General features: G+C 42.1%; 1 protein-coding gene across 1 annotated transcript; it reads right to left on the bottom strand.

Moving 5' to 3' along the window:
* Positions 1 to 587: 587 nt before the first annotated feature.
* Positions 588 to 24,510, bottom strand: SOAT1 (sterol O-acyltransferase 1). The gene is made up of 15 exons (XM_086617589.1): positions 24,387 to 24,510; positions 16,216 to 16,274; positions 10,885 to 11,033; positions 10,731 to 10,790; positions 10,227 to 10,334; positions 8,178 to 8,460; positions 6,978 to 7,056; positions 6,213 to 6,294; positions 5,458 to 5,503; positions 4,219 to 4,348; positions 3,709 to 3,806; positions 3,126 to 3,224; positions 2,472 to 2,607; positions 1,508 to 1,653; positions 588 to 644 (listed from the first exon to the last, which is right to left on the bottom strand). The coding sequence occupies exons 1-15, from the start codon at positions 24,508 to 24,510 to the stop codon at positions 588 to 590; spliced, it is 1,656 nt and encodes a 551-aa protein (XP_086473715.1).
* Between the last annotated feature and the right edge of the window lie 1,037 nt (positions 24,511 to 25,547).

The following is a 25,547-nucleotide window of genomic DNA, read 5'->3' as shown; positions in this document are numbered from 1 at the left end:
TGAACCTCCAATGCAGCCACAAGTACACTGACAATCCCCTCTTCCTCTGCCATCCAGGAATACTTTGGCTATTTTCAGAGCAAGGAGGCAAACATCCCATTGCCCTGCCACTTGTCTGCATCATAGCGGCGGACAGGACCAAAAAGAACAGAAGTTTTGTAGACATCCCATTACCAAAAGGGAGAAAAAAATTGCAAAGGGATGGCCAAGGAAGCTGGACGGATGCCAACAATGAGCTACTCAGCAAATCTGACTAGACTATCTATTGTCCAGAAGAGCAGCAACTTGGGGAAACCTCTGGATGAGTAGCATTCCAGCAGACTCCACCTTCAGCTCAATGTTTTACTGGCATGGAAATGGCTCAAAGTGAGACAGCATGTAGCAGATGCTGCCTATGAAGCCTGTTGCAATCCAGGTCAACTGGTTTGCCTCAGTAACATTTAAAAAAAAAATTACAGTTTCTCCCCAATAATCAGGAGGCACAATTTCCCTTAGAAAAAGTCCGTAGTGAGTTAGGTCATTGGTCCGAACACTTGGAGGACAACTCTGATCTTCTGTGACGATGACACGGCCAGAGCACACACTTTTTACATCTTCATATGACACGACCACGAACGTGGTTTTAAGTAGTCCAGGAACGTGGGCTGCAAAACATGGAGAGGCAGCAAATTAGTCACAGCAAACAGCACCGGCTGTGGTGTGGTCAGCCGAAGTCAACCTCCATAACGGGAAAGGTGAAGCTGCATTTCCACATCCTACGAGCCTGTTCTTATCCTCACAAAACAGCGTGCGGAAGCATCGCTACAGTCAGAACAAGCTGTCTGCCTGCCATCCGCCCGAGTCCCAGTTCTGACGCCTCGGCTAAATTCTGTCTAGTAGCATATTGTATCAGGAAGCCAGTCACTTATGATGACAAACTCTTAAGTGAGGAGAATCAAACTTAAAACAGAGTTGGCCTGAGGACATCTTTGGTTAAAACTGAAATCAACTAGGACAGCAAGAAGTTTTTATGCACAAGAGAATCCGATATCAAGAAAATGAGTTCTAAGTCAGAAAGTAACACCCCAAATTGACCATTTATAGGCAACCAATTCCCACTACCACCTACTCTGGGCTGGGAGAGGCACAACAGGCTCAGTTTTTGTGGGCCTCCTAGAATGGTTTCTCCTGACCTCCTTGGTGAAGTGCTGCAGTTCCATTCACACAGCCTGAATGGTCTAGCATACTCTCAGGTAGTGGTTTATGCCCTCAGAAGTGTGGGAAAAACACCCTCAGTTTCAAGTAGTGAAATACCACCAGCATAGAGAGCGCACTAGTGAAAGCACTTTTGTTAGAAAAAGCTTCCATAGATTCTCCACAGTTTCTAGACTAACTCCTAACAAACTGATACAGCGCGCTGCCAGAAAGGCTCATGCCATTTAACTTCTGCCCTGTCCCACAGCAAGAAAGGACAAGCCACTCGCGTGGTCACTTATCCCACAGGAAAGGTCAGTGGTCAGTTACTCACATTTTCCAGAGGGCAGTACTGGCGGGCATACCACTCCTGGCTGTAGAGGCAAATGATGACACCTTGGCCCAGGAAGAGGGATGTCCACATGATCACGTTCCAGATGGGCCCTTTCCGACGGTCATTAAGGATGAAGTTGAAGACCACTAGAAGAGGTGAAAGGAGAAGCATCGTTCAGAAACAAACTCAGGATTAAAGAATCAAAAGACCAACTGATTTCACTGGATCCTTCCCTCCCTTCACTTCATCTCGGGAGCAACAGAGCAGCTCTGTGAGGTCAGCATGGCACAAGAAAATCTCGTTACGCTTGGCAGTAAAGCAAATACCATGAGCTGATTCTGACATTTACTTCCAATAAATTTGCCAACAAGCTGACCCAGCTGTACGCCTCTGGGGATCAATATTGTTTGTGTTACGCTGGTGATCAAGACATGCTGGCAGAGGTGACCTAGAGTTTATTAGAGCCCTGTAACTCATTCTAGCTCAAAACCCAAAATGAAATGCAAGAGCTTTAACTACTAAATGGGCTCTCTTCCTCACTGCAAGTAGTAAAGCAACCCTTGTCTTACACTATGACTTTAAAGAGGAAGACCTCCAGCCTGCTGACATGCAGCAACTCAACTAAGGCTTGGCAAAGAGGAAGGAGTACTATTGAAATATGTTCAGTGCCACATGAACAGCAGTGTATCATATATAGCTCTCCCTCTCCATCCATACCTTGCTTAACTGAGTCCCAAGTTTGCAAACCCTGTGTGTGTGTCTACATACATCTACTGAGCTACCTGGCTGCAAAAATACATTCACAAAGTTTGGATCCATAACTGCAACTTTTGGATACGAAACACTTCTGTGTGTTAGTGCCTAAGGGGTAACTGGCATCAGAAGAGCAAAGCATGCTCGCTTAAAAGTGGAAAAAAGCCACAAACCCCACAACCCACTCATATGCTCTCTCCTGGGAACTTACTTCCAAAGCACATAAACAGGCAAAAGAGAACTGGATAGAAGTAGCCGAAGCAGATGCTCAGAACATATTCGTGCACAGCAGCTGATACTGTGAAGACAGATAGCATAGCTGCTGCTCTGAACTTCTTACCAAAAAACTGGAAGAGAGAAGAACACCAAGTATTATAAGCTTTTCTGCTCTGGTTTTCGTTTAGTTGCTTCAACACTGTTGTTTTCTCTTTTTTTTTTTTTTTTAAATCTGACATAAGAAGGGCCTCCTCCGGCCATGAGGCACACATGAAATGCTACATGCTTTACAGAGCACCTTGGATCTTAGATGTTTTCTTCAGGCATATTTCTGGTTGCCTGCATAAGTACTCAGGTTGAGCCCATTCATGAAATATCTACCGTAGCTCATCAAAATAGCACAACATGAGTTCAGACTGTTGAGTCAATCCGAACATTCCTACATCTCAGATGCACATTTTGCACACATTAAGGACTTGGAAACAAGCAACGGATCTCTAAAAAGCACAGTGGCTACCCACAGCAGCTGAGGCAAGACAAATTTTTGTGCTTCTCAATGGACAGTGATGCTGCATCTTCACAAATGCACTATCTTGCTCGGTGGTTAAATGTTTAACTAACAAGAAGAATTTATCTGTCTGTTACTCACCCAAAGGAAGTCCCTGTAGGCATAGTAATAGAGCCAGTCATGTACTACCACATTCCAGGTTCGATAGTAGTTTGCATAGGAAGTAGAATTCCACCAGTCCTGAAAGCACAGTTGAGAGACTGTAAGCATAAAAAAATTCTACAGGTCTTTTCTGGGATATCAAGTTGAAAAATATTGATCAGGACAACATCAAGCTAATATAGCCATGAAATAACACTTTCCATTGCACTTTCAACATTCTGCTCTGTCTATCGAAGTTTGGTTTTACTCCAAACTGCAGTGGTTGAGATGATAAAAGAATAACAAGAGTGCCAACAGAGCTATTGGGTAGGTCTAGTGGCTGGTTCTCTTTGTACACAGAGTGTATTACCTTAAAAACCAACTCAGACTGCCAAGTAGAAATCAGATCTGTTCTACAGCACAGCAACAAACTGAAGCCCTAACAGAATAAACCAAGCAAAACCCTGTGGATGCTTTGCTTGGTAAAACAATCTTCAGTTTCCTCCTCTTTCATTTTCATTAGGAAAATTAATTTTAAGAGCTTTATAAAGCTTGCTTGATAAACTATAACTCCTGCTCTTACCTTGTAGAACATCCTATCTGCAAAGCGCAGCATCTCAGCAAACGCGTTGAGCCAACAGTGAAGGAACGCGAAGAAAACCAGGAAAAGAATCAGGACACCTAGAAACAAGGTTGAGTCAGACCAGTTTTGTGGTGCCTTCTCTCAGCTATCAGCAAGGGGATGTAACGCAGTCAAGACTGTTCTTAAAGGCACTGACACAGATGAGCTTTGCGCTACCCATACAAAAAGAGTAAAAGTATTTTGGTTTCTTACTGCACCAGGTCATGCTTACCCCAGAGGGCAATAGCAAGGCTGCCACAGAGCCTAGAACGTGGCTTTGAAGACAGTTAAATTCAAACCCAAGCTTTTATCTTGAGCTGTTGACTCTGAGGTTTAACAATGTAACTTGAAGTCTGCCCACAAGATCTCCTTTGCTGATCTTTGCCTGTCACGAGCCCATCTCATACCAGGCACTTACCTCCCTTCCACCCCTTCCATAGATACATAGTCACTCATGAATCCAGGTCTTACCTGGCAGAATGGAGTTGAAGATGCAGAGGACCAGCCCCCGAAGATTGAAGGTTTCTTGATTGCTGTTGCGAAACTGAGGAATACAGAGTCTCACAAAGATGTAGTAGGCATAGAAAAGCGAACCAAGCACCTGAAACAAAACAAACAAAAAAAAAGAAATGCACAATTAACACATCATTGCTTGACAGCTCTAGGAGAGGAACAGCAGCTGCCAACACACATCAGAATAACTTATTTTACATCGCTGCTAATAAACTTCCTTAAGGGTCCAGGCAGAAAGTAAGCCACAGCCATCTCTAGCATGTTGACAGCCAGGAACAAAATCAACTTGTCTTTTTCTACTACAGCAGCTGCAAGTTTCTGCTAGTCCTATTAACTCAGGAGTTATGACAAAAGATTTGTGCCTATGCCAAAGTAACTGCAGAAAGTACCCTGTGATCTAGGTCCAAGAGACAAGGGCAGATATAATTGAAAAATACTTACTGTAGTTAAATCTAATATTAAAGCTTACTTTTCTCTTATCCCAAAAAAGAATTTTACAGGCCAAATCACCTCAGGCCTTCTCTGGCTCATGAACCCATGTTCTGGAAGTTAAAGTCAAAATGCAAGTCACTGCTTTAAATACTCTGACAGCTGTAAGCCAGGTGTGTGCTTTGTCACCCTCTTTTGTCAAAGAGCAAGCAGCCAAACGCTTTTTCATTCTTTGTTTGTTCGTGTTTCTTTTTTATTTATTGTTTTGCTTTTTAAACCATGAACACATTGTGTGACAGTAAAGAGTTTCAATCACACAAAGCCATTACTTTGGAACACATCCACAAGAAGCAACTGAAGCTCCATATCCAGACAAAGGTCAACCTTAAGCTCAAATAAGCACTGAAGATTCGGACTCCAGGCCTCATTATTTCAAAATTGGTCTGAATGTCCGCAGACAGGTAGCTTTGCCAGTGCATTACAATACAGCATCAGTGTAAAGAAAGAGGGCCAGAGCATGGATATTGCACTCTCCCACACATGCAGCTTCTGTTTGCATGGAATGGAGTCTAAAGGCTTGCTTAAACAAGGATTTTTTTTTTTTTCTTAGCTTTGACACAACCATTAGTGCAGCAAGATCATTGTTTCTTTTTTTTGTCACTATTCTTTTCTGATACAAGTACACAGTGACAATGCCAGAGGGAGAACTGTTCAGCACAGTTCAGATGATCTCTGAAAGTGCATTCTTCAGAAAGCTGCACTACTCACCTGTGCAAACTTGGTAGCTACATAGCCCCATCTTATCGTGGGATTCCTAGGAAAAAGAACACAATATCATACTTAAATTGGACCTCAAAGGAGCAAAAACCTCCCTTCAATTATTGATTTTACTGATCTATACTCTGAAAAAAAAAAAAAGGTTTTCTGAATTCCAGAGTTCTTAATCTCCTGCCATCCAAGAGACATCTGCCCAAATTACTGGTTCCTCACTTTCAGCTACAGCAGGACAGCTATAGCAATTCCATAAATGGAAAAGTATCTGGAGGGCAGCATTACACAATTCCATAGGAGGTGGTGATCTGCCCGACAGTCAGGTAAAGAACTGCTGACTTGATGTCGTCGAAGTGCAATCCAGCAAAGCACAGAAAAGTCTGGGAGCTCCCAGTTTTAAAGGCTTCAGCCTACCTCCTCAAACTCAAGGGGCAGGGCTGCTTATTAGCACCACACAAAACCACACACAAGCCTTCTGCAAGAACCGTGTATCACTAGATATTCAGTAGCAAGCTATTAATTTGTTTCATTTCAAGTGCACTTCCCAAAGAAATAAAACCAGAACCACAAAGTCAAAATACCATTAACATTAGAGTGAGTTTTCATGACCGAGTCCTGCTCTTGCTGGGTTACTGACTTAACCCCATCTTTTTGAAACCTCTAACTCATAAATTGGATAGATCGCATCCAGGACGCTTAATGTTGGCTTCAGTTTTTAGATTGTAATGTTCTATTGGTGTTGCTCACGTTACCTGGGATAGTTGTCTCTGTAGATGAGGGTGGGAGCAAAGAGGAAGTACAGGTATTGAGAAATTCTGGGAATAGGTACTGTGCCTAGAAGAGGGGGAAATAAGAGAAGAACATTCTTTTTGCTTACTGGCAATTCGGTTTCCCCAGTACCCTTTCACAACATAGATCCCTTATCACCTCAAAAAAACTCAGTCTGGAACTAAAGGTACGGGATCTGCAGAGACCAAAACCACCTAGACGCATCAGATGGAACCGCCCTGCCATGAAGCATAGTTCACAAGTGAGGGTGACTAACATGTAGTACAGTGCTAACACCCTGGTATCACATTTCCTCTCCTCCTAGGGAAGGTGAAGCTCTAAGGCCAGTATCAACACGTGTGTTCATGTTCAGCTCTTGCATGCCCTGCTGAGAGAGCTTCTGTGCATCCACAATTACTGTCATTTCATATAGAGCACTGAACTGGAGGTGTGCAGGTAGCCTCTAAACACCTTTTGCTCCTAAAAGCAGAAATAAGGTGTCCTGTTGAAGACAGACTTAAAATACAGAGATGACAGACCTGAACAACAGTCTTGCTCATTGCCTAATAACAAATAAAAAGGTTCAGGTTGAAATTATGATGCAGAAGGCCAGTCCAGAGCCTGGTGACCTCCCCAAAGTCACTGACCAAATCCTACCTCTCCAATTCATGAGGGCAGCTCAAAGCAACGGAGGGAAAACAAGAGCTGGTTATGCACTGCTGTCAAAAAAAGTAGGGCAAGTTACTCACCGGACTTGTCCTTCACAGAGGACAGGACTCTGGGTACGTTCTCCCGGATGAATGAGTGAGCCTTCATAACAAGACGAACCTGTAAGGCCAAGAGACTATCAGTTTAATACTCTCGCTTTCCCAACTTCCCAATAAAGACCAGATCAAGCATTTTAAGGCAACACCTTCGACATCTTGGTTTCTCTCCAATTTACCGCTTTGACAAGGAAAAGGCTGCTTCCCAGCCCACAAGCCTGTTAAACTGATGAATTTAAAACACTGCAAGGTGAAACATGCAGTAACAATCATGGCTCAAGAGTGTCAAAACACATCCCGTTTACACCCACAGGACCACAGCATACACAAGGACTCTGAGTAACATCAGCAAGTCACTAACCAATTAACAACTTAAAATTGAAGGGGAAAAAACCCTACCCATTGCAATAGGCCAGTATGTTTCAAAGTCTTGAAACTGACTCCTTGGACAGCAATTACCACTATGTTGGAGTAAGGTGGTGCCCCACATAAATAGTCCACAGCTGCCGAGCAGGGTTTTTGTTTGTTTTAACACTGAAGGACCAACAGGAAGGCTAGTCCAAAGTTAATTCTTCAAGCCTACACTCTTGTCCCTGACCACCCTTGTTTTAACCTGATGGTCTGATCAGCCCTCCACACTCTTGGAATCCTCCTCTCACCCTCCTCTCCCTCCCCCCCCCCCAAAAAAAATTCCACTTTCAATAAAGTTCTGACTGCAAGACAAAGACAGGTGCTTCTTGGGAACAGAAAGAGAAACAGGAACCACTTGTTGACTAGGTAGCTGCTTTTTTTTTTTTTTAAGAGAGGAATGTTACAGCTTCCTTGTGAACTATGGCACAACAGGTTAAATTGGGTTTAATCATTTAGCATCCACAAGACAACTAGAAATAAGTAGAATTTCAGCCTTGAAGTATGTTCAGAAAAAATCCACAGTAAAAGTCTTAAACACAGGGTAGAAAACCAAGTGTCAAATGGAGTTTTTCCAAGTCAAAATGGAGCTTACTATCTACTTTTTCTCATTAGACTTGCTGCCTGTAGGTCTGTCTTCAAGACAAAGACAAACTCTATCCAAAGTCCTGGCATATTTTAATGAACAAAAGCAACACTTGACTCGTTCAGAAAAAGGACCTTTTCTATTTTGAAAACAAGATTAAATATATACAAAGATACTGGGTAGGGACTTACCTGTTCGAGTATTACAATAAAACGAGAAGCTGGGGGCAGGGCATACGATACAGCAATGTAAGTTGGTCCGAATCCAAGACCAGCTGTTTGGAAAAGCGTGAACAACATCCCATAGGAGAGAGAGCGGATTACACGATGGGAGGAACTGCAGTAGCCTTGGGCCCACCAGATGAAAAGGTTGTACGGAACGATAACCGTGGCACAGAACATGCACAGCCAAGTACAGAAGACAACTGGAAACTTTCCAAAAACAAAGACCAAGAGATCAAATCCTAGGACCAGCCTAGAAAGCACAAGGAAAGAGACAATATTCAGTGTTCATTGTTCCATTAGAAATACTTCTACTCCACTAAGTGGCCACAAAACGCAAAGCTTGTGGATCATGATTGTTTGACAGTCTAGATAGAAGAGACTGTGGCAATTTTCTACTCAGACACAGAGAGTTGCCCGTGGCAGACTTAAGTGACCACCCACAAGCATATCAGAAAACAAGAAATGAAGGACTCACACCACCAGTACTGTCCGGCACAGCTTACCTTCAAATCCACTGGGCTTAAGCACATCTTTAAGATCAGCATGTGCTTTAAGAGTATGCTCATCCCTGCTAAGAACAGGCACGTTACCAAACGATCCACTGCTGAACCAGGGTCCAAAAGAGCTTTTGGGGAACACTCCCAGGATCATTGCCAATTCATTAAGAATTGGTTCTTCCCAGGAGTTTAACACCTAAAGAGGCTTTTTCCCCACCTCTATAGGTGTGAGGTATTTTAACATCTAGCACTCAAACCTAATTTGATTCTGCTTTGTGGAAACTGTAGGCATTCCACACGAATTCAGTTTAGAAGTCAACCAAAAGGCTTGGGGTCATTAGATGCTCAGTCCAAATATGTCCAAATGATGTGCACCAGGTACTTGATTTCATTAATCAAACATCAAAAACAATGTTCAACCTTACTGGCTATCAAAGTCACCAGAGCTTACTCCCATACATGAGCAGCTCTTGTAAACCAAGGTCAGAGGAGAAGGTAGTACAGAGTACACCAGCACAATTTATTTGTTCTCACGTGGAGATTCAATTGCAAACTGGATCCAAATTACCAGATCTAGCTGAGAACACAGCAATGATATTTATTTTTTAAGTATCCAGAGAATCCAGGCCTATTAGTTGATTTTAAAGGTAAATGACATTCTCCCCCAGTGTCCATACATAATATTAAGTTAGGATCAGCTACACAACACTCGATAGCGCATGAGTCTGTTCTCACACTCGGACAAGAGTGACAATGATTATAATCAAGATACAGCTCTAGTTTTGTATGCTGAAGATCAGATAATCAGCAAGATAAACGTGTAATCCTACTTGTGTACATGGGATACAGCCTGCCAAAAAGATACTATTTAAAGCAACAATAAAGCGTGAGGAAAGCAGTCTTTCACAATCTTGTTCAGAGCTGGCGACCTGCAAAGCACCATCTTAACAGAGGCTACGCGCAAATCCTTGAGATTTTTTCCCTAGGAAAAACACAAGTTCTGTTTTTTTTATTTAAGCACAAGTACAGTGTTCCAGAACTGTCATTTTTAAGCACAGGAAGGACTGCTGAAGCCTTTTGAGTTTTTCTAAACACAGTCCTCCTTCAAGCAGCACAAGCAGCTGACAGCTACTGTTTCATGAAATATATTCAACTAGAGCAGTCCACAGTCAAGAATGACCTCTTCCTTTTGCCAGCCTTGAGATGAACTAAGCACGTTAGGCCTAACTGTGCTGGCCGTAATTCTCAAGGAATACATCCATCTGCTTAATTTTCCTAATATCTAGCTAACTGATTTGAAATTACCATATCCCCTCAATGGGAATTCCAGCATATATTTTAAGTATGTGAAGTTGAAAACCCTGCTTCCAACATCATCCTGCAATCAACATCAATCCTTCCATCCCAAGGAAGAATTACCCCCTCTTTCTGCCCACCATTCTACAGTTTCATGTACCTCTGCTGCTTTGGAAGTGAGCATTTCCCAGCCCTGATCCCTGTTTTTCCAAAGCATTCTTACCTTCCTTCGTCAATGAAGTCTACTAAAAGCGTGCTGAGGATGAAGACAATGAGAAGAGCGATGAACATGTGGTAGATCGTCCTGATGTGACTCACTTCAAACAGCTCACTACAGGAGAGATTCAAACACTATCAGGCCATGTGCATAGCACATCACAACTGCAGTACGTCAGCTTCCAAAGCGTTTCACAGGAAGGTCGGATGACATCACTGCCATCCCAATTCAAAAGACTGACTACAGTCTGCACAGATTCTTCCTTGGTTTATCCTCAGAGGATAATTAGCTATTGCCTTGGTGGTACTGAGAGGACTGTATTAAAGGTTTAATTCGGGAAGTCTGCAAGCTGTAGCAGAGATGTTTTAGAAAGAAACACAGAAGCTCAAAGGGATTTGAACATAAGACCATGGGGTGGTGGTGGGGAGAGTACCTCAAAGCAAAGGCTAGTTAGCTTGCTATCAAGGGTATTTTCAGTCAATTTAATGGAAAATTGAAGTTGTTACTCACTCCAAGAGGGATCTTCTTGCAGTAAAGATCTTCCCATGTTCTGGAGGGGCCCTCAAGGTCCTGCAAACAAAGAGGAGAACATTTGAGACAAGAAAGAAAAGAAGGCTTCCAGGAAACATAACCTTGTTATAGGGATAGCTTAAAACTGACTTACTTGGCTTTGTGCAGTTCCCTCTCTGAGCAGGAAGCTGGGAAGAAGGTGGCTGAAGATGAGGAATCCAGAAGTGCTGTTTTTGCTACTAAACTGTTCACAAACTCTGTGAAGTGACTGTCCACTTCCTTCATGAAAGCTGGCTTTAATTGCTGGTAGAGTTAAAACAGAGCACAAAACTGTTTAACACTCTGGATACCTTTTCATAAAATACTTATATTCCTTTTTATCCCAGAGCAGGACAGAGCAAGGCATCAAAAAAACATTCCTGTACCATCTGCCAATAGTTGGAGCCAACTTGGACAAGATCAGGGGCGTATTCTGCTCTGTACACACACCTCAGGCCAGGGAACTTTAAATAATGTTTATATCCTCTATCAGATGCAACACAGAAGAGCAAAGTAAGCATACTGATCTCATACATATGTCCGGAGTGGCAGGTGTTTCACATACTTTATTGTGCCAAGAAGGTTGAGTTAAACTTAATACATGAGACCTAGAAAACATTTCAGTTTTAACCAGAGTTACACCCTTAGCACACAAAACAAGCACAACAAGATTTACTTTTTAGCCCATCGAGTGTTACTGAGGGAAAAATGGACTTTTTCATGCTTGTGGCTATGCAATTACCAGTGATTTTCTCATGCACTAAGGCAGAGCAATCTATGATGTGAGTGCAGGAAGAGGGACCAAATTTACTCTTCTGCTGCTACCACTGTTTGGACGAAAACTTTCCTGTACCACTGAAATTACAGAAAGCACAGAAAATTTTCACCACAGCAACAAAACAGGGTAATGTTGCTAAATGTTAAGACTGAGCAGTGAGAGACAAAGCTGGTCGGCAGCAAGACTGAAGTTAAAGAATTCAGAGGATCAAATATCCCAGTTGAATCTCCTACGCTCCCCCTTCTTCAGTGGGCTTTATACAGGTTATCTTCTCTATTATTGCCAGTTGTGACAAAGTTGTACCATTTTTAGCTTATTCACATTTTTCTGCTCTAAGTTTATTACAAAAAGGCAATTTCTGAAGCATTTGGTGTACTAGAGACCTTGACTTCTAAGGGTGCATGAAAAAAATATCAATGAGCATCCCCCTCTCTACCATCTTTTTGGAAAAACACACTGATACTGTGCAAAGAAGAAAAAAAAAAAGGAGATAATCAGCTGTGGATAAACCATAGGCACTCTGATCAAAGACTGCTTGCTTCAGCCGATAAAGAGGTTCTTTTCTAGAAAGGAAAATATCACTTAACCCTCCCAATAGTAAGTTATCTAGACAAGGACTATAATCCATCTTTGAAAGGCAGACTGTGAAAGGTTTTTATATCCCTTTTGCCTTGCCTGAAGACTAGCACATGTAATTCATTCCTGTATTTTCCTGTCTGAAACACAGTTGGATCTGCTATTCAGTCTCAAAACACAAGCTTTCAAAGACCTGATCTCCCATGCTCCAGGCAGTTTTCAAAACTAGATGTGTTTAGAAGAAACTGAATGATTAAAACATTCAAAATAACTTATTTCTGCAGAAAGTGCTACACTGAGCTCTGGATAGCTCTTTGCTGTGGTGCAAATTCTCCTACTCTTTACATGCAGAGAGGATCCCGAGATTCACACAGCAGCATAAGTGTTTTTCTTATGACTTGAAAAAAAGCAGGCAAAATGAATTCCCTCACAGAAAGAAAAAGGCAACAGGTGTCTGACCATCCTTTTGCCTGGGATTTTTCAAGTTTGCTTCCAGATTCAAGGCCCAAGTCTTCCTACATGGTAACTCTTATATTATTTCATCTAGTGTTCTTACTGATCAGCTGCTTAAGAAACACGTAAGTCTCCCTGATCACCTTCAGAACACACACTGCCACCTACTTTCTAATCTTTAAGGCTGAAAAGTAACCAAGTAATCCATTTTCAAGAAGGCAAAGAAAGAGCTGGGAAGTCGTGCATGAAAATGGTGCTTCCTCAAAGAGCCATTTGTGACACCTGAGCTCATATTCAGTACGTGTTTATGTTTCAGTGCCTAACTATTAGCTGAAGAAAGCCGGAGCAGCATTGTTTTTGCTAAAAAGGAATAGGCACCAGGTGTCAGAAAAGAAGGAAAAGTCAGATAACTGAAACAGGATGTTAGCTCTAAGCTGCAGCAGTGACATTTGCCTCTTACACAGACCTCTTTCCACAGCTGTTTTAAGCAGTTCGATTTCCACTGACGGACACTTGTCATCCATGATATATCCTTCAGTTTCCAAGCACGCTTGGATTGACTTTATACAGTAGATGCCCAAAAAACTAAGCTAAAAATCCCTCTCCAGAAGCAAAACTTGTAAGCTAACAAAATGTGTTAATAGATGATGTATTCTCACAAAATGCTACTGTCTAATGCGACAACAGCCAAGTAAGTAAGTTGTAAGTCTCTGGCAGGAAATACAAGAATCTGAAATGAGACCACATAAAGCCAGAAGACCCTGAAGTCAAGATGCTTCAGAACTCTACACTCCTCCTGTTTCATAGTGGTCAGATCCAGAGAGACCTCTTGGAACAGAAACTGTAGTAGGAGAAGGAGCAGATTAATATTTAACTTCATAAAAACATTTTTGCCCTATTTGGCAGCTGCTAGCACAGAATAAAGAACTTTCATCAGTGCTTAATGAAACAGAATTTTTTAGGATCTGGTGACTCTTGGACACCACTTTTCTGGGAGGCAGAGGATTGTCTCTGCAAGAGAGGTGGACTTGGTCCTTTAAAAACATGAGAAAAACAAACAAAACAAAACATTGAGTACTTTGGAACTACAACCTGTAACAGAAGACACTGGTGGCCTCTGGCACAGCCTGCTTTTACAGCATGCATGCACATATCCCTACCAAAATAGTCAAACAGAAACTTCTGCTCCTCTTGGAGCGCTCAAATTTCCATGCCAAACAAAGCGCTATTCATTCCTACCAAAACCCTGTCTTTTTTTTTAAAGTCTCTCCCCTCTTTTCAGCCTAATCTCTTCTCAGCAAGAGTTTAACAGAAATTATTTCCTTTAACTACTGCTTCACTTTAGCACTCTGCTGAGATTGCCTCCTCCTAACACAACCCTCCAGGGCTAATATCAACATATGCATGCGTTCGGACTGGGAGCAGGGCATGAGTTCTCATTAAATTAAATAAAATACAACCAGAGCATAGACCCTACAGTAACTGTAACTCTATACAATAAAACTGCACAACGTATCATGCTATATTATCTACTACTACTACTGCCATTCAAAGGGCAACCTACTTAAGCAACTGCCAGAGTAACTGCTAGCACTCAATAAGCCAAGTGCATTCCACCCAGCCACCAAAGAAATGACACTTAAGAGAACACACCTCCCACCAGCCTTCACTATGACAGGCCACAGATACCCAGACGGCCTCATTGTAGTTTCTCCCAACAGAGAGCACTTGACCAAGCATCTCCTAAAGCGTGCTTGCAGTCTCAGACAAGGAACTGGGTAGATCCACTCAGCTGTCACCATTAAGTTTTAAACAAAAGAACCAGATCATCACAAAACCAAAAAGGGGGGCAAGTGTTAAAAGAATGCTGTGCCATAAAAAGGGGAAGCTGGTCAATAATCGATGAGAAATCAGAGAAAGTTGAGGGAAGTAACCCTGTAGCTTACTTAGAAAGTTGCAAAAGTTCCCCAGCATTTAAGTCCTTCTAACACACTTAGTCATTTCAGTCACTGAAACATGACAGCACACAGCCCTGACCAAGTGACAGAACACACCATCCTCAACTTGGTGTAGGATGAACTGCAGATTCATGAAGGCATGCATAACACCTACCACCTAAAATCAGTGGGAGTCATCAGTGACCAGCACTTTTCCCAAGTCAAGCATCCGCTTAGACCTCAGATACCTACCACCTAAAAGGTAAACTGCAACCCAAGCCTTTGTTCCGTGGTTCACACAACAAAAGGGCCAGGCACTCCAGGAATTCTCAGGCATTTTGCAGCAGATGGAGATTTTTAGCTAGCCTTATAGCTATTATTGTAGCTTTGAGGCACTAAAATTCAAAACCTGAACTCCCCATGTTTTGGGAGAAACTTCAGTAATTAAAGTGCCACTGCTGGTTTTCCTCAACTCTCTTTGCGGATAAGAACTAGTGTGTCTCAAAGCCGGTGGCCAGAAAAAAAAAACTAATTTAGAAATAAGAGACATTTTTCAAGAAAAAACCCAAGATCAAGTTGTCCCCTTGCAACCAGGTAGTGTTCCCTGGAACCTAGAACTTAAAGCTACATATGCTAAACAGTCAAAGTTTTTATTTTGCAGCATCTGTTGCCCACATAGTGATTTGCAGTGGCTATTTTGACTGCAGAACACAAGTGTGAGACCTGCTCTATCACGTCCTCAGTAACAATCATTCAGAAGACAATGTACAAAGATAGTCAGAGCTGACTATCCCTCTAACATGCTGAATTTTAAGAGTTTCAGCACGAAAAGCAGTACAACCTTTGCAGGATACATTTAAATACACTTTGGTTATATTTATTATAAATCACACATCACCTATAGAGGTGAAAAAAAAGACTTTTAAACAGGAAAGCATCTGAAAGGTGCAAGATATTTCTGGTTTTTAAGTATCCACTCCCTAATTTCACATAAGGGTGGCACAATTAGATTACTTAATCTTTACCATAGAATTCTCTGCAATAAAATGAAGCAAGAGTGCAGGATGGTTTGCCCTGAAGAACATGAATGCTACAAAACACTGGTTAATAGGAGGGTGCAGTTCATTGTTAGCTAACCTCATTTAATTTGGGCATAAATCATCTTAACATAAGCTAAGACAATGGCAGCTCGCACAGATGCTGAACGCCTTAGAAATACCCAACGCTACTTTCTTTGAGGATATTGCTCACTGACAAGTGTGGGACCAAGGCTCAGGAAAGTCATCTCCACAGCCAGGGCAACAGAAGCTGTGGGATACAGGTTACTTGCTACCCTTTATTCAATGGATAGCAGAACACGGAGAATTTTAAAGACTAAATATGCAAGCAGGGTAGCTGATAATCACACCGCCAAAAGTTAGTGGCGAGAGAAGTCCCATTTTATTCACAGGCCTCAAAGTTCACTCTTATCTTTGGACTTCAGTCTATTTGGGTCAAGTAAGACAGAACTGCATTTGGTAACACTACCTCTCTTGTGCAGTTGGAAGAGAGGAGGAGAGAGAGAGAGGGCTGTATAAAAGTCACTGCACTCAAGCTACAACTGAAGAGGGACATTTGTGTTCCAGGACTAGTGACTCTCCAAAAGACATTCAGAGTCAATTATCCCACTCCTTCCCACAAGCAAGTATTAGAGTGTACTTACCTCAGCTTCTGCTATTAGCTGCATTTTCCGTGTTATCACATGGTCAACATCAACCCGGCCTAAGGAAGGAAAGCAAATATTGAACGTTTACGTTTTTGGTGATGCGAGCCGCATGCCTGAAAACACAGAAAGCACAACATACAGGAGCTCAGTCACTGATTTTTCATTAGCGCTTCTGATTTCCAGTGTCCCAGTAAATTCAAAACTAAGCTGCAGGAAATTCATAAGCTGTGACCAAGTATTTTAAACAGCTATTTAGGATCACAGCACTATAAGGCAGTCAACAGCTGATAACGTGCTGGATTTTCGAAAGCTTTGTTTTCCATTTCCATTAGCAACTCTGCCAATCTTCCCAAGGTCCCTAAACATATTCAGCCTTGAAGCAGCAATTAGAGCAATCCTCAGAAGGTCAGATCCAAGGGTGCTGATCTTTTATCAGAGCTTTATCTTACACACAGTGAACTAGACAAGATTAGGTTGTCTGGAGGTCTCTCCGTTGCCAATAGACTAGACAGTCAAGCCACGACTATCTGTAAAATAAAAAAGCAACCAGCTCTGAAGACAGGCTAAATGGCAAGTTGGAAGGTTATCCTGTGTTCAAACCTGGCTAGTGCCACTCCTTTCACCCCCCAGGAGAAGTGCTAGACATCAGTCTGACTGTATTCCCCAATGTTTTATCACTTGAGCAAACAGCCAGGTCTAACCATGCCATGAACATATCTGACTTTTATCATCACTAATACCACTGGCTCATATGTAAAGCCACAAACATCACCTTTCTTTTGCATAAAGAACTATACACATCTGAGATGCCTCTACTACATCAAGAGGAACAACATACACAAATCAGGCACTTCAGACCAGTAGAGTTTTTCTGCAACAGTTGTAGAGTACCAGCAAGGCAGCTGGTGTTTCACTTCTCCAGTAAGAATGACAACACAGAAGATAAAGCTACTTAAAACAGTCTTGCACATGAAGGAAAACAAGATTAAAGCAGCAATATCCACCCCTCTAAAATACAAGTCAGGGTGAAAAGATAGGAACAAACCTTGCCTGATGCACGTCCTTCCGCAGTTATAGCTACACCAGTCCCCTCCACAGTGACACATAGATAGCATTACAACTTTCACGTTCAGTTTCCAAGACAACACTACCACTTTGAGGAAGAGGATACCAAACTGATTCTTTAGTAACGTTCCAGTGAAGCATGAGCTAACAGATTTGCAGTAGTTGCTGCATTTGTGCTGCTGCATGGTGAGAAGACAGATTTGTTGCAATATCACAGCTTGTAATGCAGCCTCATTGTATGCGTGCAGCCTGTGCACACAGAATGTGCAGTGTGTTCTTCTAATAAAAGCAAGTGCTTCTGTATGAGCAACAAGTCGTAAGAAGTTTAGACAGATCTGCTTCAGAGATGACTCCAATTCCAATACTGGAGAAGAGTTAAATGAAACAAGAGACTTCATTTTTAATAAAGCTATGCTCAGTTGTCAGCATTAATTTCTACACTCCCCCCCCCCCCCAATCAAGCAGGAAGATTGTTTGATTGTTTTTTGGTCCATAAAAACTGATACACAAGTTCTAGACCTAATAACAGACTAACAACAACAGCCTATTACTTAGAAGTCTTGTAATGTTACAACAAACAAGGAAACTACTTAACACCACAAACTTTTGGCTGCGTGCAAAGATCCATTTTCACAAAAACAGAATTCCTAGTTGCTAAGCATCTCACCTCCAAGACAAAGATAATAACCTCAGCATTTAAGCTCATCATGCTGTTACACTTGCTGAACAACAGCAATTTGAAAAACAATTCGAGAAGAGTGTAAGATACTACTTGAGAGTCTCTTGTCCGACTCAGCTCGTGCACTTTGCTTGTCTCAAATGGATTCCCTCCCTCTCTACCCAATAAATTAAAAAAAAAAAAAATCCAGTTGTTCCACAAGTAGAACTGTATCCCCTTCACATCATCTCAATGGCTCTACTCTCTCGCTGCACCACTCCACCACTGTATTAACAGCCCCCTCTCCCCATTACGACTAGGCTAAGAGCAACCTTGTGCTTATCTGCTAGAAAGCAGACCAGAGATATAAAGCTCAAAGCACAACTAACCTTCCTGCAGAAAGGTCAGAATTTGTCTCTCTCATCCAGCTGCCAGTCTTCAAGACTCTATCAAGTACACTTGAAGCCATCAAACATGGCCAAAGAGGACAGGACCCATGAGATGTAAGAGACTGTGCTTTTTCCTCTGTAAGTTAAGCTAAAAATAGCTAACCACTGCTTTGACCACGTATTTCCTGTTATATCTTGCATTTGAAGTCTCAGTTACTATAACCACCCGAGAGCTGCTCGCTTTGGAAAAAAAAAAAACCTTGTGACTTAAAGACAGACACCTGATGTATGTCTTTAATGGTTGTACAGGAATTGAGGCCAGTCTGTGACCTGCTGACGTAACTGCTAAGTTGTACGTAGTGTCTCTCTTACCTCTTTATTCACCCACACACCAGCATACACACACAGACTATACTAGAAACACAGCATCTTTTAAAAGGCTTTAAAATCAAGATCTATGTCTTTCATACAGGCATCTCAAATAACAAAGTAAAACCACCTGTAAGCTCGTTACTTTGTTTCCAGAACAAAAAAGTCTCCTGTAGAAGAAAACCCACCCCGAAACAACAACTCATTCCGATGTGTTGCATCGCCCCATAAACTCAAGCCGCGTCACGAGACAGATACCAGAGAACACAAACTCATCATCTTCTAGAATCACTCATCTTCTGTTGTGCAAGCTGCTACTTATGTTCCGTCAGGTCATTCGAGAAGAGAATCGTCACATGGTTTTGAGTCTAAAGGGAACGGCACACTGCTGCGATGTCTAAACCTGCATTTTCCCTTGACACTGAAAATGAAGACCAGATCCCCCGTATCACTTTGGGACTGCAACATCACTACAAAAACGGACTCAAGGCTGCACAATACAAGCAAGCACACCTTGACATTTAAAACAAGACGGGATATGCATTAAGGAATTGAGCAATATATTTAAAGTCATAAGGAAGAAAATCTTCTTTGAAGGTTAATATGAAATAATTGCAAATTTCACAGGAGACTGAAGTAGGGTTTGTTTTGAAAAAAGCTTTGCTCATAGGAAGAAGTTTTAATGTAATGAGACTTCCCATCAAAGACATCGATAAGATCTTTATCTAGCTAACCACTTGTCTTGGGCTTGTAGAAACTGATCCTTGTAGGACATGACACCTCTCTGCACCACCCAAACTCAAAGCAGGTTCAAAAGTTGGAAGGAAAAAAAAAAAAGAGAGCAACTTAAAAGTAAGCTTTGTTTCCATAGGAAACCAGGCTAATAAAAGATCACCCGCAGGCTGAGAAAGCTTTTTATTGTTAAAAACTTAGCCACTTAAGTTTCACGAAAGATTTATGAACAGCCTTTCTTAAAGAATCTCATTGTCTCTTTTTCAACCCACTCTTGTACATGTTACAGATCAGTGACACTTGGGATGACTAGCAAAGGATTCCATTCATATGATCTGTTAGTGTTACAGCTTTGGATCCAACAAAACCAGCTTCCATGTAAGACACCAGCCAGTGCTCTACTAAGCAAGCTCTCAAAAATTAACTGTGTTAAAAAGCATTAATTTCATTTAACTGCTACAGTCTGCAATTACCACCAAGGGCACAAGTGGGAACAAGTCACTTGAGCAAAGCCGTGGCTTGCATGCAGCGCCACATTCCCAGCCTGTAGTGACTTCACCAGCCACAGAAGGTTCCTGCAGGCCAGCACTCTGAGCCACTGCCACTCAAACTGCTTCTGCATTGTGGCACTGGGCTTAGTATTGAGCAGTTAGAACAACCCATGGAGACTACTGCTACCTAAATCTCTGCACAGCATTCAAGACAAAAATGCCTCTTTGCCTAAAAGGTAGGAAAAGCACACAAGTTTCAGTTTATTCCCACATGTACTTCAAAAAAAAAAAAAGACACTTCTCAGAAGAGCCAAGCATACCACTCACAGTTCAGAAGCATTTTCCCCTAATGATCTCAGGATCTGTTTAGCTTTAGGATCTTGACAGAAAGTCAGATATAAACTGTACCCAACACTGCCCTTCCCTAAAAGTTTAAAAATATTATCTTCATTATTTCCTGATCTGACAACTTACTGCTCAAAAGGTTAAAGCAACATAGGCAGAAGATTTCCTGTTACTGTTGGATACCTGAACTCAAAGGCTCCGTCTTTAGGAACGCTGAAGGTGCTATCTGAAGGACAGTCATGTTAAAGCAAGGCTATTGTAAAGAGGGGAAGTCTTCTACATCTGGTACAACACTACATATGTTAATAATTTGATGCTAACAAGCCTTATTCTGACTTATGGTCATTTATTTGCCCACTCAGCAGACAGAGGCAAGTTATAACTAGACTGCTCCCAGAGCTCAGCTGATCTGCTTAAGGAATGCATAGGCCATAGGTCGCTGTGCTGCAGTTGGGCAAAGAATTCAGTTAAAAAGTCATTTCTACAGAGACACGGGACCTAAACAGTCTCTTCAGTGGCAGGAGGAGGCACCAGCATTCTCTGTGTCATGCCAGCATGTCCACAGGCACTTCACAAGAAACTGCTACGCTTTCAAACCATGGGTTGCAAAACACGAGAGCACCTACAATTACCAGAATCCACCTAATCTCAGAGAAGACAGCTCTGTTTGATCCATCTCCCTGAAACACATCCAAGAAACTCGACTCAAGCAGCTTAATTCCAAATTCATTAATCCATGAGAAATAGCCTGTTGATACAATGAGCACTTACCGCTGTGAGTCAGACAGCAAACCCTAAAGCTTTCCAAATTGCTCCCTGTTTTAGAGCTCTCTCCTCCTACATCTATCAGTAGGCACACACAATTCATGCGGCTTCATGAACTTCTGTACTGAGAATGATCAATAGTAACCTCTTCAATGGAAGATAACAACCCCTTTCTGAGATCAGCACTACCAAACGGGCTTGCTCACACCAAACAAAGATAGGCCACACGGCTTGTTTGCAGATCAGTCTCTGGAGACACTTCTAATCCTTTTCTGAGGAAACAAGGGAAGACTCCACAAATAGCAGTTTACTGTTTTGAACGGTCTAGTCTTAGCATTTTAGAGGCACTCAGATACACCTTTAACAGCCACATCCTCTCTAACCTTCTAAAATCTGCCCATCCAGTTTCCATTACGCTCATTCCAGGTAAGTTTTCCTTCAACTGGTACTGCCTGATACCAATATCCCATTGAGCAGAACAGTTTTATATTTATTTATATATCTCCAGCTGAAAACATACAAGACTAATCTTATTAAGGAAGTCTGGCTTTTGACAGGGGATTATTGCTGCCCAGATCACCTGTTGAGTCTATGCCAGGACCAAATTAGTTGTTTAATTATGACACTGGAGCTAATTCAAGAAGAAGTAGCGATATATGACACTGAAGTTCAGCTACTCTGTCAAAGTGAAATTACAGGCTGAATGATTACAAGATACAAACACATCAAGAGACAGAAGAATTCTTCTGGCGATCCCAAAGCTATGAATATTTCCACATTGCTATAAATTTGGGGGTACTCAAGTACAAACTATTCAGTCTTAGAACTCAGCAAGCAATGAGACAGTTTTCAGTAGAACTGATGAGGCAAAGAAGAAATAATCTAAGCTATACAAACGGAAGAGTCAGACCTAATGTAGCTCTAAAGCCAATATAAGGATTAAAACTATTCCTCCAAGCAATTTCAGATCAGCCAATGCATTTGAGTTTTAATAAAGAAAGGATTAACGGCCTAGAAGTTTCCGTAGAAAGTTCACACACTTCTGGAAACAAGTCAATTGGCCCTTGACACATTAACTCTTAAGTTAAAAAGCAGATTGTGTTTGCTAATCAGGGAGGATCAAGAGTGGGAAATCACATTAGCGATTTTGGTTTTCTACAGAAATAATTGCCACAAAGACACTACATATTTACTTGCACACAAATACTGTCTTGACCTGGAGAGAATCCCCTCACTGCAATAAGCACGCATCTTGTCTGAAACTCAACACAACGCCCAGTGTTAAAATGTTAAAGTATAAAGAGGACGTTGCCAGATATAGCAGCCTTCTGCTGTCCTGGTATACACCAGGACCAATGCCTTAGAAACAGCTGTTCAGAAGCGAATGGCTAGGACAAAAGAAAGTGAGAAGTCTATCACTGCTTCTTTTAGAGATCCTTCCACCTCAGCTGTGCTTTCACAGAAAGCCCTACCTACTCACGCAAGCATACTGGACCACAAGAAGAGGGTGGAGCATGTGAACACTTCAGCTTTGTCAAGCTCCAACCTTTGTGTCACAGAGATCCTGATCTAACTCCAGCGTACAGAGAGATTCCTGACCAGAGGGATGCATCTTCCTCCCAGGCCTATAACATGGTCAGGCATCAGAGTCATGTCTCCCACCTCCCTGGGGCGTTCCTGGTGTCCCCATCACTGTGCTGAGCAAAGAGTCTGCAAAAACTGGTCATGCTTAAGTCTTTGTGACACTTCTGCTGAATTTGACAGTAACCCCTGGCAGGAAAGTCACCTAGTCATAACTAACCAGGATTCCTCCCAGCTGCCTTCACTGCAGTTTATATGGTACTAAAAGATCCCACGTTGTTCCAAGCCAAGCCACCAGGCACACATAGCACATGAAAGCTCAGCACACTTTCAAGACACCTGCCCCAGAATGTTTACTTGCTTTGCACCCACGGTATCTCACCTGCAGCGACGGTAGGCCACATCTCAGAGGTATTAAAATGAAAGGCTTTTAAAACAGGCACACCCACCTATCAAGCGCTAATTATCACAGCTATATTTATTCTTTACCCACAAGCCTGCAAGAATTCCGATTATGCCTAACAGTTAAGGTGTTTCCATAGATAAGAAGGTAGAAGCTTGCTTCTAAACCCATCATAACCATTTTCCAGTAGCCATCAACTTCTTGCAATTTTCTAAAAACAGTAATAATGGAACGGTGTCATTTGATTCCATTAAAACGTTGGTACCAACAACAGCTTAAAATCCCAGTTCTCTACGTAGTTTGTGGGATGGCTTTCTCTCCAACGTATTTTTTTGCAAGATGACATCTGACTTGTCCTAAACTTAAATTCGCTCCAACTCCCATCTCAGTTGAAAGCAGTACTATGAAATAGCGACAACGTTCAGAAGCGTATCAGTAAAAATCGCCTCCTTGAGTTACTGGCACCAGGGTTTTGGAACTTATACTTACATGGCACATTGTGATAAACCAGTTTACCTTTTTGCTCATTTTCTCTTCCAAAGAGAGAGGAAACTAGCTGCAATTTCATTGCTAACCTCCTTATAGCTGGGCTGGAATGTGGCCTGGCATAATCCAGGAGCCTGAGACAGCCACAGCATCCACAGGCAAAACCACACAACTGTCCCTGCAACGGACAGGACGCATGCAGCAGTGACCCTTCCACAAAGCCATAAGCCACCTTACTTTCAAGGTGATCACAAAATAAACAAACACAAATTCAACTGCTTGTTGTTCTGTTGCACCTTTGAAGGCAGCCAAGGTGGAGACTGGGTAGAAGGGGGCTGTTCTGACATTAACAGAGCCCCAGAGGAGCGGAGAGTCATTCTGTGTGGCATCCTACCTCCATCTGTCTGTCAGAATGGATATGCCAGCTTAGCCTGGTACGTCAAAGACCATTTTGTTCAGTCTTGAGGAAGTCACATACTAAAAGTTTGTAAAAGAAACAAGATGAAGTCCCCGGAAAAAGCACTTACCAGGATTACTTAAAATTGTTGTGCAGATGCATTTGCATCATTCACAGCATTAAAACCTCTTCTCCTCATCACACACATTTCTCCTGCGACAGTTAATCACTTTCTTTAATCTAGACCTCTGTAAGCACTGCAGTACGCAGCCCAGAGGAAAAGTTCTGCAGGACAGCACTCCAAACAACCTAAATCTGCTGAAGAAGGGCAGCTGGTACACAGGGAACTCCACCTTGGGAGCCTGTCTATGAGAAAAAAAAAAACTAAAATGAAAGGGCAAGGAGGCAAGAGCCATGAGCTAGAAAGGACACCTTAGAGGAGATCACATGCCAGAGATGCAACTAATTGCAAGCAAAAGAATCTCACCATTGCTTGAGTTTTGAAATGACCGCTCGCTCTCAGGTCGCCTCGGTGTTTCTTCATTCTCAGAGGTCTTGCAGGTTGTAGTGGTGCCAGACTGGCGTCTTCTTACACAGTCTTCACCTGCCATTGCTGCCTGGCTAGACCAGAAAAGGACAGCAGATAATTAATGACGAAAGAAACGCATTTACTCTTTACACTGTTCAAGAATAAGTTTACATAGTCGCCTTTGCACTGAAGTTAGACTTTCTTCCCTCTGTTATGAATTCAGAGCAAGAATAAGGGAAATTAAGCACATCCTTGTTTTAGTCATTTACTGTGGATCACACTTCCTCTTCCTTACTACAAGCAGCAGAGGAACAAAGCAACCAAGCAAGTTCCTCCCCCCCAAAATAATCTCTCCTCAGCTCCTCCCTTTCCCCTACAGACCTTCTAAGTATTTAAAATGACCCGAGCCTTTGTGAAATCTTTAGAACTCCAAAAAGCCCTTGAAAATGCTTTCCGATAGTCAGTCTGACAGCAAAATTTGTCTTCCAAGAGATCTGGCAGGTTTGCTTTACAAAATCACCTGCGTTATTTTGTCTGAGCCAAGCCCCTTCCTGTCAAGTCTTGAAAGAGCAGCTTCCTCAATAGATCCTTGTCCTGTGCTTGGCCAGACAAGGGTTGCAATGCAAACCATGGAAAAACAGGAAGAAAGAATCAGGTTTGAACTGCACCAGATTCAATGACAAAGGTCACTGCTGGGGACAGGGCTGCTAGTAGGGAACACCTGAGGCACCACAGCCAGGCTGAAAACAAAAAGTTCTCAGTTAACGCGAAGGGGAGAAAGAGATTCTAATTTGGTCACAAAGTGACATTCCAGCACACTCTCCATGAAATTCAGCTCAAGAAGCTCTCAGAGATGTAGCTACAACCAAGGACAATTTTCATAACTGGACTTCCAGAAAACCACACAGGCATGTATGTAAGCACATTTTCAGACTAACGCTTTTCCTTTTTTGTATTTTTTTCATCTCGGCACAAACTCTTAATAGACATGTGTTTTGTTGCTAGTCAACAGAATACACACGCCAGCTCAGGTGAGCTGTTAGAGACAGGCAAGGAAAATTCATGCACTTGTACAAAAACTAAGGCAGAACATAACTATTTAAGGATTCATTTCCTCAG

The sequence above is a fragment of the Tauraco erythrolophus genome, chromosome 10 (assembly GCF_009769465.1).
Source record: "Tauraco erythrolophus isolate bTauEry1 chromosome 10, bTauEry1.pri, whole genome shotgun sequence".
In the NCBI taxonomy this organism is placed as follows: Eukaryota; Metazoa; Chordata; class Aves; order Musophagiformes; family Musophagidae; genus Tauraco; species Tauraco erythrolophus.
Note: the sequence above shows the minus strand (reverse complement) of the source record. Positions and strands in the feature narration are given on the sequence as shown.